At 50.2% G+C, this 12954-nt stretch overlaps 4 protein-coding genes across 4 annotated transcripts, besides 1 other annotated feature; all 4 read right to left on the bottom strand.

Moving 5' to 3' along the window:
• Positions 1-12954: part of a sequence feature (contig 1.117 1..274575(-1)) that runs on past both edges of the window.
• ANIA_07031 (SAC3/GANP domain protein) lies at positions 1051-3291 on the bottom strand. The gene is made up of 4 exons (XM_659543.2): positions 2966-3291; positions 2355-2903; positions 1646-2168; positions 1051-1595 (listed from the first exon to the last, which is right to left on the bottom strand). The coding sequence occupies exons 1-4, from the start codon at positions 3036-3038 to the stop codon at positions 1379-1381; spliced, it is 1362 nt and encodes a 453-aa protein (XP_664635.1). The 5' UTR covers positions 3039-3291; the 3' UTR covers positions 1051-1378.
• On the bottom strand, positions 3624-6808 carry chsB (chitin synthase class II; the record flags this gene model as incomplete). The annotated part of the gene is made up of 4 exons (XM_050611955.1): positions 3624-4530; positions 4578-4744; positions 4794-4978; positions 5026-6808. 4 exons carry the CDS (start codon positions 6806-6808, stop codon positions 3624-3626), a joined length of 3042 nt encoding a protein of 1013 aa, XP_050467923.1.
• Positions 7950-9390, bottom strand: ANIA_07033 (DUF1774 domain-containing protein). Its single transcript, XM_659545.2, has 4 exons — positions 9350-9390; positions 9060-9276; positions 8564-9003; positions 7950-8489 (listed from the first exon to the last, which is right to left on the bottom strand). Exons 1-4 carry the CDS (start codon positions 9354-9356, stop codon positions 8269-8271), a joined length of 885 nt encoding a protein of 294 aa, XP_664637.1. The 5' UTR covers positions 9357-9390; the 3' UTR covers positions 7950-8268.
• ANIA_07034 (inositol monophosphatase family protein) lies at positions 10221-11279 on the bottom strand (the record flags this gene model as incomplete). Its single annotated transcript, XM_659546.1, has 1 exon — positions 10221-11279. The coding sequence occupies one exon, from the start codon at positions 11277-11279 to the stop codon at positions 10221-10223; it is 1059 nt and encodes a 352-aa protein (XP_664638.1).

Here is a 12954-nt window from a genome sequence, read left to right as displayed (position 1 = left end):
ACGTATAAGTTATAGCGCTAGCCAACGCTATCCACCGGCTCTGCTTCCCCGCTGCATCCCATGCTTATCCATCGCTCCTCTGCGCATATTGGACTATCTTCCTTATGGAGAATGGTCCGATGCTTCTGGTAGTTCAGGGCTCAGGGTTCAGAGTTCTGAGTTCTGACTCATCGAGGTTGGGCAGCATTCGTCGTTAATCGAACTCTCCTAGCTTATCGACCGTCGAGCCACCACCTTTCTAGCCGCCAGCCGCCAATTATTACCCAGAATATTCCGCAGGGTGCAGGCAGAGTTGCTTGCCACAGCGTTATGCTAAAAATGTACCTTGCCGCACCTTAATATCAGGTGACTGGCGCTGGCACCCACACTGACAGCCATCGCCGCCGCCAGCCTTCCGCTGTATTCAGGATCTAGTACCTCAGCCACTGATTCCTTATGACGTTATTCCGTTTAAATCCTTTCTCCCGCCTCTCAATTGAGCCAGACAAAAGTATCAGAACTCACATCATCGCCTACCTGCGTCAACCTCCAGCCAAGCACGCAAGCCCTCACTTGAGCGACTTCGGACCGTCAGAGAGCCCAATCAGCCTCAATCCATGGTTCGCGTTTGCTGGTTCTCCGATTCCATTCTTTCGCCCTTCTTCCCCGCCTTCAACAGTGGGCTGGGATCGAAAATTGGATGAAGCACTGGCGGATCGCGGCTGAACCGTAAGGCTGGCTCGCGTGGACGGCAGACGTAGCCAGTGCGTCAGTTGATAGATGTCTTTTCTTGGACAACGGTGAAGGTATTTATGGCAAAGTCAAAAAACATAGATCAAATGAACGTCCTTATCCCGAGCCCAACGCTTCATGAATCGCTGGACCCGCTATGTTCGAGAACGTTGCTGCGGGGCTGCTTTTCCACGCCAGATCCATCTGGAGCACGCGGGCCAGAGATGTACGTAACAAGTTACTACGATTTGCTATTAACACCAAGGGCAACCCGTACACGTATACCTCTACGCGTCGGCAGTGCTGAGACCATCAAGTTATTCCCTTCAAGTGATTAGGATTTATCTTCGACTTAATAGGCAGTATGTACGGAATAATGAATTTGCCAGGTGAATATCCTGCTGCACTAGGTACCGTATGCCAAACTCCAAAGCGCGAAGATGAAAGACGCCAGTGCTTTTGCTATTGACGGGGTATATCGGACCGCAAACGCAGGCGGTCGGAGGATGAGTTCGAGCAGAGCAGAACAGACAGGGGGAAAAGGAAAAGAAGAGAAACGAGATAAAAGATAACCAGAACAATGTGTAGGGTGATCGTGCGGACGGAAGGTTATTCAGGATGGTGACGGGAGAGCGTAGTTCAATGAGATAGGGAACGGAAATGAAACTTAGATCTGTCCCTTGATATCAATCACGCGATGGGCGTCAGCTTTTGCCGCCTCGAACAGTTGGGCGGCCTTTCCTCCTGTGAGTAATCTCACAGATCCATCTTTCTCCAGGAGCATGTCCTCCGAACTATGGTCCAGGATGAAGCGCGCACTCTGCTCGTCGGACTCAAAGCCTAGCTCTTCGGTGATGAATCGGATCTTTACGTCTGGTTTGTATCTGTGGACTATTAGCGGAGGTTCTATGTCAAAGAGAAGAGGGAGACTCACGCTTTACAGATGGCCGAGAGGGCGGAAAGTCGCTCGCGATCCACAAACATATCCATCAGGTACGCTCCCATGTTCGGGGTAGCGAGATAAAGCTGGAAAAACCGGTGGTAGTTGCCAAGAGCCAGAGCAGACCGCACATCTAATGCATGTTTGACGGCTGCACTCCGCTTGTCTGCTGGGATTAGATCGGCCAGGGCATCGTTCATTGCCGTCCAGTTGCGCGTATGGATAAAGTAGAGAATACGGTACGCCTTGAACTCGGTCGGATGACCTCCCAATTGTTGCGCATACAAAGCCCGCAGCTGCGTCTGACATTGATTATACTCACCAAGATCTCCCTTCTCCAGCGCAATTCGGGCGTGGATCTCGTAGACACTGACCGTAAATTCATTCCTGATGTGCTGCACTGTCAAATCCTGGCGCAGTGACTTGAACTGATCACAGATGTATGTGTAGTTGTTGTCCTTCTTCCACTTCTTCTTCAGCAGATCCAGTGTCTTCATCAGGACAGGAAGAGGACGGACTGTATCTGGATTTGGCGCCGAAGTCAACCGGAAATAACGCTTCTCCAAATCCTGGCACCTTCCGACCACGGGACCAGTTGGGGCGGGGGTTGGAGATGTACCGCGTGATGAAGGAGAAGACCCATATCCTCCTCGGGGATTCTCAAAACGCTTCTTCCGCATTTCCAGATTAGCTTTAGACTTACTATTTGAATTCTTGGATTCTATGCGTTGGCGCTTGTCTGTGGGTGAATAAGTGACTCGATCTTCAAAGACATTGGACTTGTTAGTTTGCCTCCACGGCGGACAGGCATTTGACTCCGTCTGGTACTCAGCCGACTTCCGCTTCCTCGATGCATCATCGCTTGCAGTACGCTTTGGTGATTGGGCCGCAAAAGGAGTTCCCCAGGTGGAAGCCTCGGGGTTGGTCAGTATCCTGAGCTTGTCATTCTGGACCATGACCTGCGGCAGCGGTTGGGCTTCCCAGTTGATCTTGTCGAGTACGTCGGATTGTGCTGCCTCGGTTATGACAGATCTTAATTTGGCCTCCATCTCCTGTCTGCTGACTCCGGAAATTTGGTTTTCAGGAGCGAAGCAGCGTTGTACATACTTGCGGACGGGTTCCGGCCATTCTACTCGCTTTCGATTACCCGCATCTGCTGCGGTTGTTTTCGGCTGAGGAGCAGGAGTCGCGGAAGTCGAGGCCGGGGTAGTAAGGCTACGGCGTGCTTGTACTGGTATGTATGCTGGGGTTGCTTTTGAAATGATCAGCGGGATTCTCAAGTAGATCGCAGAGAGGCAGAGAAGAGAAACTCACCGTGACTGGGGTAAACGGCAGTCGTAGCAGTCGCCGAAGCGCTAGCACGCCAAGGCGGTATGCCAGAACTCATATTGGATTCAAGATTAGGGCAAACCCAGAGAGAAGTGAGAGTAAAGAAAGGAAAAGGAGGAGAAACGCGAAAAAAGAAGAAAAGGCCTTGAGAAGATGACCCGAGGTGAGGCCTCAAATGAACTACGTTGTGCGACTCGAAGGATTAGGACACAGAGCCGTCTATACTTCAAGTAGTATCGACAGGTCTAGAGTGATCTCAGATACAGGAGGAGACAAGTAAACGAAATACAAGTAGAGCCAGGAAAAACTTGGACTCAAAGAAGTAGTTGTCATAGATGAGGTTGAGGTCCCTGTTAGAATTCGTTTCGGGGCCCTGGTGGCGGTGGGCATTTTCGGTTTGCGTGAGTGGTTGCACAAGTGTGCCGTATATCCAAATCACGTGAATTGCGTTTTGACGCCCAGAGCTGAACAGAAATTCAACAAAGGTTCTGTTGGTAGTTCATCATATTCAAGTCATATATGTACATATCAACATCCATTATCATTCCAGTCGTTTATGATCAGAACAGTTCGTTGGGGATAGGGGAATCAAGGTCAGCATAGAATACGTCAAATTTGAGAAACATTGAAAAACCACCAGAAATCACTTCTTCCAAAACATAGCCTTCTGCATCCCTCTCGAAATAGCCCATTTAGTTTCGTTAATCCTGTCCGTCATGTTCAAGCCTTTGCTGCCGTAAGACACATTCGACTTTGTCCCGAGCGAGCTCCCAGCGGCGCTGGCATTGGCACTCGCAATATTACCGGCTTGGAACTTGGCCTTGCCCTCGACGAGCTTCTGGATCAGATACAGAACTGCATACGCCGTTGATCCTATGGCACGTATGATAGCTAAAACCGCGACAGACCACAAGATGATAGCGAGGTAGACGTTCGTACCACTCGAGCCGACACCGTACACTTCAGAGACAGCCATGGCGAGAACCACGTTGGCGACCATCCAGACGGAGACCATATACGTCCGTACTGCACGGTAGTAGTCTTCCTGTTGCTGGCTTTCGGACACTCCAGGGTCGGGGACCTCAAGACGGTCTCGGAGGTTGCGAAGCGCAGCATCGTAGCCACTGTCGATATCAAGTTGTTCGGATGGCATCTCGACCTCGACAATAGACCCATTGATGATGCGCGCCGTACCCAGGTCAGTGTTGATTGTGTTATCACCCTTGGTTCCCCAGGTGACATCGTGGGTGTTGCAGAACGCATAACACTGCAGTGTGCAAATATAGCTGGGCAGCAAGGCGAAATACTGCGCAGACGACGTGAACATATGCCAAGGGTCCAGATACATGAACGAAGTGAAAAAGTACAGCCCGACCGTGGAAAGTAGGGAAACCACGATGTTCACGAAAAGCGTATCGCTCATAGTTATGGGAACATCGTGGCCAGTCTTAGCCATAAGCTCCAACACGATCAGATATAGTGTGCAGAATGCGGTATACGCCATGACTATACTGTAGACAATCATGCTTGAAAGGTATAGCTTCTTCGCTCTATAGACCGGTTAGTACGCCTCTTATCTGGAGTAAAAGAGTCTTACCCTTGCGGTCGATTGCCCATAGAGAAGATGAATTGAAGACACATAACAAGAACACAAGCATATCTCAAAACGATAAATATGTATTTGCCCATGTTGTGGCCAAATGGGTCAATCTTCTCATCGGTAAGAGAACCCGCAATGAAGAAGAAAGCTAGGTAAAAGTTTGCCTATCGTTGTTAGCCATGAGTTCTGATATTTTAGAAGTAGGGAACTCACCAGACCAAAATATGTAAAGATAAGCTGCAGCAGTTGGTAGACAGACTCGATCTGAAGAAGTATCTTTCGTGCGAGCGAATGATCGGTTTTCCACAGCTGCTTTACATTGACAATAGAATAAACAGCTGCGAAAAAGGCACCGTTCAACCATCGACGACGCTGAGATATGAATTCGGGAATGGAATCTGTCATCCATTAGTGGGTTATTTCCAGTGCCGTGCAAGGTACGTACCAGGAACATCAGTCTCTCCAACAGCACTCTTGACGAATCGTAAGACCCATCTTTCCTCCCGCTTAGCAACCAGCTCCCAACAGAGAATACGATCCTCCGCCAGGTACATATTGGCAGTGAACACATCTGCATCCTTACCATGCAGCGTCTCTCCCTTGAAATACTGGTTCAGAGGACCGTTACCTTCGGCGTCATTTTGCAATGCGAAGAATCGATATGCACTAAGCGCACCCGGCAACACAGTGATATACCCAAACACAGACTCCAATGGCTTGTCGAGGATGTTTGACATCTTGTATTCAAAGTTCTGACTCGCGACGAGCGGATTCAGAAGACCTAGCATATTCTTGCCTTTACTGGCCTTGATTTCACCGGCTGCACCAGCAACATTGGAATCCTGATCGAACGCTTTCCATAGATGGTACAGTGCGGTGGGCTCCGGCCGGGTACCGACGTCAAGGAGGATGCAAATGTTAGGTTGCAAAGCGCGGCCAAAAGCGTTGAAGAACCAACGATGCGAGTTTAGCTTTTTCTGATTGTGCTCCTTCAGACAGAAGATAACCTGGCAAGGCACGATACCTTTCTCAGCCCCCTTGAACTTGAGGTCGGAGTCGAGCGACACTTGTGTGGTATACTCATAAACGTGGGCATTGACCTGTTTCTGGTTGACGACGTTCTTTGCAATGCCCTCTTGGTACACACCCAGCGCAGCCAGAGCATTCAACGTCCGGGGATGCACCTTCTTTCGCCCGTCCGAAATGATACAAACCACAATCTTCTTCCATCCATCTTTGCCCCATGTACGAGACTTGGATCGAGAACAAAAATGGCTGATATTCTGCATGACGCCGTGCATGGTCCTCGTAAAGTGGGTTTCGTCCTCGTTATACATGGTGATACATATAAATAACTCGGTCTCGCGCATCGTCCTTCCAATCTGCTGGCGCAGTTTATACCCCCTTTGCGTAAAATCATCTGGATCGCAGGTCACAGCAGTGTATCTCATGTGCGTAAACTCTCGGTCGTCTCGGCGTGGCAGAAAGCTATGCAAAATCGTGGGTATCTTACACTCCAAAATCAACTCACCGTTGACCAGCTGAACTTCTTTCTTTGCCATCTGCGCGTTGCGGACGCCTCGGCGGCTCTGCTTCTCGGGGGCAGGGCCGTAGTGCAGATTGGGATCGACCATTGATTTGGTTTCGTTACTTTCTTCTTCGTACTCATCCAAATCAACCTTTTCCAAGTCCGTTTCGTCCGCGATAAACGTCGATTCGCTCGTAAACGATTGCACGCTGCCCTGGGGTCCGTGGCGAGAACTTATTGTTCTTCCACCGCCGCCGAATGGGTCTTCTTCGCCGTCGCCAATATCGATTTTCGTGTCTTGAGTTGTGGTTCCTGGTTTCGAGAACAACGGGGCTGGCGGAAGGGGCCTCCTCGGACTCCCGCCATACCTTGAACTGGGGGTCCCGGGTCGTGGACTACCATTGATGTCTGCTCGCTCGTAATATGACGCAGCCGCTGATGGTGGTCTTACCCAGTCTGCTGCACGAGTAGGTGACCATGGCCGAGCAGGCGATGCAGGGCGAGAAGCCGTATACCGCATTTCGTCTGCACCAGAGGCCGTCGGCGGAGGAATCGTGGGCGCATTTCGCATGCTTGGAGCGGCACGTGAGAGTGTTTCCTCAGGATCATATTCGTAGGAGTACCGCTCCGGGTATCTGCTCTCTGCGGTTCTGGCGAAACGGACAGTGCGGTTAGCTCGTCTTCCATTCTGACAATCCATTATGTGACAAAGGACACGATCTCGCAATGGCATACACTCAAACCATTCAATGTTGGGCAAGATATATGCGTTGAGAACGACGAACGACGGATTCTGACCCGCAGTCTCTCTCGGCAGAAGCTCCGGCATAGCAACCGGAACATAGACCAAGATACCAGCTGAAACACGACATTCCATGTGCGAGAAAGTGGAGGAAGGGGGCCAACGGGTCACTTACTGGTTCTCATCGCCGAAGGGATCTCCCTGCCGATACGTGCCCAAATCAGTGCTCAGATCTGAATCAACATGAGAGCTTGCTGGCAGGAGCCGCATTGTCGACCCAGCATAGCGAAGGTCATTGTCTTCGTACGAGTCTCGGTACCCGCCGTAGTTGTATGCCGGAGGCTCCTCCTCTTGACCGTACGGTAGTCGAGGCTGACTCATTTCTGTTTCAGAGACGGCTCACAAGGAACACGCCCAAAGAAAGTGAGGCGCTTGAAGCACTGGGGCTTTGCAAAAATCAGGATCTCTGCTTGCGGATTCCTCTGTATTCACAAAGAATGATGCACTTACTGCGGGGAGAGCACAAAGGCTCTTCAGTGATTGGTAAACAAAAGTCTACCCAGGTTATCTGCGAGGAATGTGGTCCAAAGTTATTGAAGTTCTTCAGTGTTATCTTTATCGGAATGGTATCGACGTCACGATAATTCTCGTGTATAGGATGAAGGGCCCGTCTGTAAACAAAGACGAGGATCAACAATAGAGACACTTGACGAACTGATTAGAAGTAGACTTGTGGCAGCACTAAGTACAGCATTAATACATCGTCTTAGATGTTTTCTTCCCTTGCTGACGGCGCTTGGGGTGATCGAAAGCCATCGCCGTGGAGTTTGTCGCCCTGGGCAACCAGCGGCTGGGCGGGGAACCGGAATCGGCGTTCCTTGCATGTTGTTTTCTGGATTCTAATTCCAACCACGTAGCCAGTCGTGCTTGTTTTTATTTGCCAATTGCAGTCTCTGCTAACGATTTATTTTTTTAGTCGCGTTTCACTGTCCATCAGGATGGAAAAAATGATGAAGACGGTGGCCTAGGCGGCTCTGCTTACTTCCGCCGGCGTTCCTGGTCCCTTTATCCTCAACCTTTTGAATCATTTCAAGCCCCGGGAGAACAAACTATTGCTGCGCTGAGTAGAAGAGTTCATAACATCAGAGGCTACAATATTACTATGAGTGCACTCATCTGAACCATGCTTTGGAACCTTGCCGCGCAGTAAACAGACCCGTGGGTCTGTGGCGATCATCCGCAACGAACCAGGAATAGTAAAACGACAACCATATCCTATCCTCGAAAACCATTACCCCGTTTAGCGTGCCCGTACGTTATTCCTTGTCTCCACCAGCTCTTAATTGACTCTCATCTGGCTCTCATCTGACTCCATCTCATCAACCCACTCGTCGCTCCATTTAAGCCACTGGGGCAATCTAAGAGGTCGATGCAGGTGCCGTAGCGTCATTAAGCAAGGGGGCGCGCTCAGCATCACTCGACTCTGGCTCTCTCGGGCTCCGGAACAACACATTACGACCAACGTACTTGGCGGAGGTCACATAGAGTGAGTCCAGCAAGAAGACTCCAAAGATGACCCATGCAAAGATCCACTGCAGATGAAGATGGCTCTTGCGACTAGTTTGGGCCACGGCCAGGCCTGCAATCAAACATGAAATCAGCATCTAATTTGGGACGGTGAATGACTACGCGAGGGCTTCACATGAAACATACCGAAGGTCAACAGACTCAGACTGTACCCCAGGAGATCATCGACAGCCAAAAAGATGTGAATGGAGCCGATCAAAAAGATAATCCAGAGGAAGATGTTCGCGGCGATATTCGAGGCCAAATTATGAGACCTGACGGCAGCAGCTCCTGTCCAGAAGAGCGTAATCAATGTCCAGGCATATGGGCCTGCGACAACCGCGATATGCGAAATCGGTGGCAGATTGCGAATGCGCCAGAACAGGAGATGCTGGTTGATAATGTGCGCGATCACAATGATCTCGGCGGGCCAGAAGTGGTTTCTCGTCCAGAGGAGGATCCACGCAACAACGAAGAGGTTGTTCAGGATGAAGTGCGCCGCTGAATTTCCTGCTAGAGCTACGATCGCAGTGTCTTTGTTGAAGAGCTGGAACAGGTAAAAGATCTGGGAGAGGAGGAGGACGACCCTGCACAAAAGTAAATGGATTGTCAAGATAGTAAGAGGACCGACAGAAATACATACCAGTAGATCTCGACTACAGTAACATTGACACTGAATGCAGTAAATTGTCGCCCCAGCTGCGACCAGATGGTCCAACCGTTCGAGATATCGGATGGTTCATGGATGGAGTAGTAGATACCGACGACCACGACCAGAGCCCAGGATAGAGGCGCGAGAACCCGGTATGCTGTCAGCGGGTATTGACCGTGCGACTCGCGCCTAGCGAATGGATTATAGACTGAGAGAGTTACAGTTAGCCGGTGATACCAAGTTGAGTGAGACTCGCGGGTTCAGCGGAAATGGAGACATACAGGCCATCGTGAAAGCCTCAAAATATTTCTCAGAGAAAACCCGACCAAGGCAAAAGAGACCTGACTAGAGATGAAAGAATCTCTGGCCATGCAGACATGTACGTAAATATATGGCCAAGGTGCATGAACTCGTCTTGTCCTCTCTCCAACGGGATATGACGACAAAGCACCCCGCAATAGTCTGCGTAGTCTCCTGACACGGCATCTCAAACGCCCACTGGTCCGAATATAGTCCGCCACTGCGTCTCGACTGTTTAAGTATAGCCACAACAGCCAAATCTTCTCAGTGGCTCAGAGTAGCTCTGATCACTTCCGTCTGACGGGGCATTGCCGATCCGTGCACTGCCTACTGTCTCTGTTAGTCTGCTACAATCTGTGCCGCACCTACACCAGAAGTACAGAGACAGAAAGGAGTGGACAAATCTATTGGTTTTGAATGGGCTGATGAATAGGTAGACAAGATTAAGTACAGAACTTCAGAGGGTCATAGGCTAGAGAAGCCGTCATCATGCAACCAAATGGAGAAGTCTAATGCCAAGGTTAGCTCGAGTTCGTACAGTAGTGTCGCCATCCCTGCACGACCGATCGCCCTGCTCAAGTAAGAACCCTGCGAACAGGAAAGTTGACCTCGCAACCTCGAACAGATAGCCTAAATAATAATGGGAGAAAAAAACAAAAATCCGAGGTCGTGAGGCGGGGTGACTTGAAGCTGAAGCTGCTCGGAGAGAATCTGCTTCTATCCAGTCGCTATGATTCCCCCACTGCATCTGTTTCACAACCTTTACAGCATCCACAAGCTGGCCGTTAACGGACGTAGACCAACCGAGCCTGTGCAGACCTCCGTAACGAATCTGTTTCCGCAATGCTGCTCTCACTTTATCTGTTTCACAGCCTCCACGAGCCGGCCGTGGATGGAGGTGGGCGCGATGATCATGCCTTCACATCCTGACAGTGTTCTCCCCAGCGTCAGGTCAACAGGCTTGCCCTCCAAGTCGCTTACCGTCAACCCCAGCTCCTCCACAATCAACATTCCTCCGACGTGATCCCAGACTTTGGAGCGATAGGAGGCCTTGCGCGGGATCTTGATAAGTACATTGCATCCACCCACGGCGATGGCGATATATCGCAACTGCGCAGACCACAGATCCGCCGCCGGCGGCCATGGAGCTCCTAAGCTGGCGGCAAGGCGCTCATTAAGTTCATAGTTCGACGAGGTAGCCGACTTGCAGTCGACAAACCGAATATCTTTAGGGTCCGTAATCTGCTCGACCGGCTGAATCTTTGTCGCAGGCACGAGGGACCCGCCTCCCATCGGCCTTGTCCACGCGCCTTCACCGGCGACAGCGAACACCATCAACCCGCGCCCTGCCACGTCCGCAAGGTCCTCCTGGATACCGCCAAACTCGAGGTTGAGGTTCGGACACCCCGTAACCCCAATGATCTGCTTCCCGTCCTCCACAAGGCCCAGGCACACGGCATACTGCTGACCACGCATAAAGGTTGCGGTTCCGTCGACCGGGTCAAGGACCCACGTCCGGCCTTTGGGCTTGCAGCTCCCCTGCGCACCTAGATCAATCAGGTGAAGCATCTCGTCCTTCGAGCTCGGTGCCGAGAGGAGTTTCTCACTCTCATCATCCTCAAGTCGAGTAGACGAGACAAGGTCCCAGGTGCGTTCGAGCAGTTCCGGCTCGGCACGGAGAGTCTTTGAGTCTTCCTCGCCAACGATATCATCATCAGGAAAATGACGATGAATTGCAGCGATGATCAGGCTTTGCGCCCCAAAATCGGATATAGTGACAGGGGTGTCATCTTGTTTATCGAAAGAACCCTTGTCAACAGCCTGGATAAGTTTCTTGGTCAGAATTGCGGCTCGCTGAACCGTTAAACAGGCGATTTCCAGCTCCTTGGCGTAGGGGCCAGTGTACTCCATTCTGATGCGGTGTTGACTCGGTCGGAGATGCAATTGTGCTAAAAATCGCGAGGCGAATATTTATATTCAAAATCACCAGATGGAAAGAATAACGTAGAAGAGGTCTTTTGAGTCAATTCTCAATTGAGGTTGCGATTACGTAGGGGTCGAAGATTCTGAGTGACTTGCGAGACACGGCGAGACGGTGCCAAGCTATTGCAATGGGTCCGGTTGTCGTCAATCTAATTGGCTGCTGTGTTCTCTACCGAGCCAGTTCTCTTGCCCTAAGTAATCTATATACAAGATATTCGAGCACTCTGGAAGTACGAAGCTTGTTGATTTACTTTATGTAGACGACAAACACCAGAACCCCATGATCTTCCCCAGGGGATGGCCACCTGTCTTTGAATCATCAAGCCTAGTGAACCATGGACCATCAAAAGCTAATAAAGACTTCTTGAAGACGGCAAAGCAGAGAATGCTGTACATCTATCCATTGTCTCTCACTGCGCTGCTCAGATCTATTTCTAAAGTGTTATGCCGTCAAAGTGTTACTACATTTAAGCCAATAAATCACTTAAACTCACCCCACCGTCGGTCAACAATTTGTGTCCTGGCTTCTCTGCCTGGCTCGCCCACGTTCAGCTCTTTTAGAACCTTGTGCGCCGTCATTAAAGCCTTCGTAGCCTACTACCTCCGCAATTATACGCACTTGGAGCCGCCGCCGGCTAACATTTCATGTTCCAGCATTTCTGGTGTAAATGTAGCCTGGGCACCGAGCACACGGGGATGAGGCAGCAGACCTGCTGGTCGAGAAAGGTACAGATACTCAGCTTGAGAAAAGGCTGACTCTAAGAATTTTATGTCTATAATCGGTTATTTGTCGGCTTTAGAGCTATAGCAGCTCTTGCGAAGGAAGGGAGAGGCTTCGTTACTGTATTTGCGTTGGAGGCATTTAGGTAATATTTTCAACTGTGAGTCTAGGAGATTCGATTGCTTAGAGCAATTGGTATCTTACCTTATTCGCAAGTGGACAGTCTAGCTCGAGAACTATGGGGATTCTATGACTGTCTGGGCTAAGTAACCGAGGAAGAAGGTATAGGGGTAGCTTGCGAACCCACTTCGGCACTAAGAACCGCCAGGTCTCCCTACTCTTGAAATGCTTTTCGTTTTTTTTAGAGATGGGAATTGAACAAGACGGAATAAACACAGGGTTTCTATCCGCATTTGAGGTTGATTCCTACATTGGATGCGTGCAGCCATGAATCCGAAATCCAACTACTTCTTAGGGACGAGGTGAAAGGAATACACTCCCAGTTTACTTAATATAAACTACAACAACCGACTATTCATCAACTTATAACAGTAGGCACTGACTCCTGAAGATCAGCGACAAGCAACAACGGCGTAGTTGTTAATAGTCACTTCGTGTTTCAGCTGTCATGGTGGGGAAAAAGCCGGCGGAGACTCCATAAGGCTGCTGTTTCAGGGTGCAGGATGGGACGGATGCGGAGACTGGCGAGGTGCTCTCGGCTTACTCGCATACGTCAGGGCCTTACATGACTGGGTGGCTGCGAGAGTTTAAAAGAGTGGGTAGATGAATGCTAATGACTCTATAGATACGGCACTGGCACTGAGTGCAATGAAGATTGCACCGGTACATCTTTCGAACAAAAGTCATCAATACCGTGATTAC

This window comes from Aspergillus nidulans, chromosome IV (genome assembly GCF_000011425.1).
Source record: "Aspergillus nidulans FGSC A4 chromosome IV".
Lineage (NCBI taxonomy): Eukaryota > Fungi > Ascomycota > Eurotiomycetes > Eurotiales > Aspergillaceae > Aspergillus > Aspergillus nidulans.
Note: the sequence above shows the minus strand (reverse complement) of the source record. Positions and strands in the feature narration are given on the sequence as shown.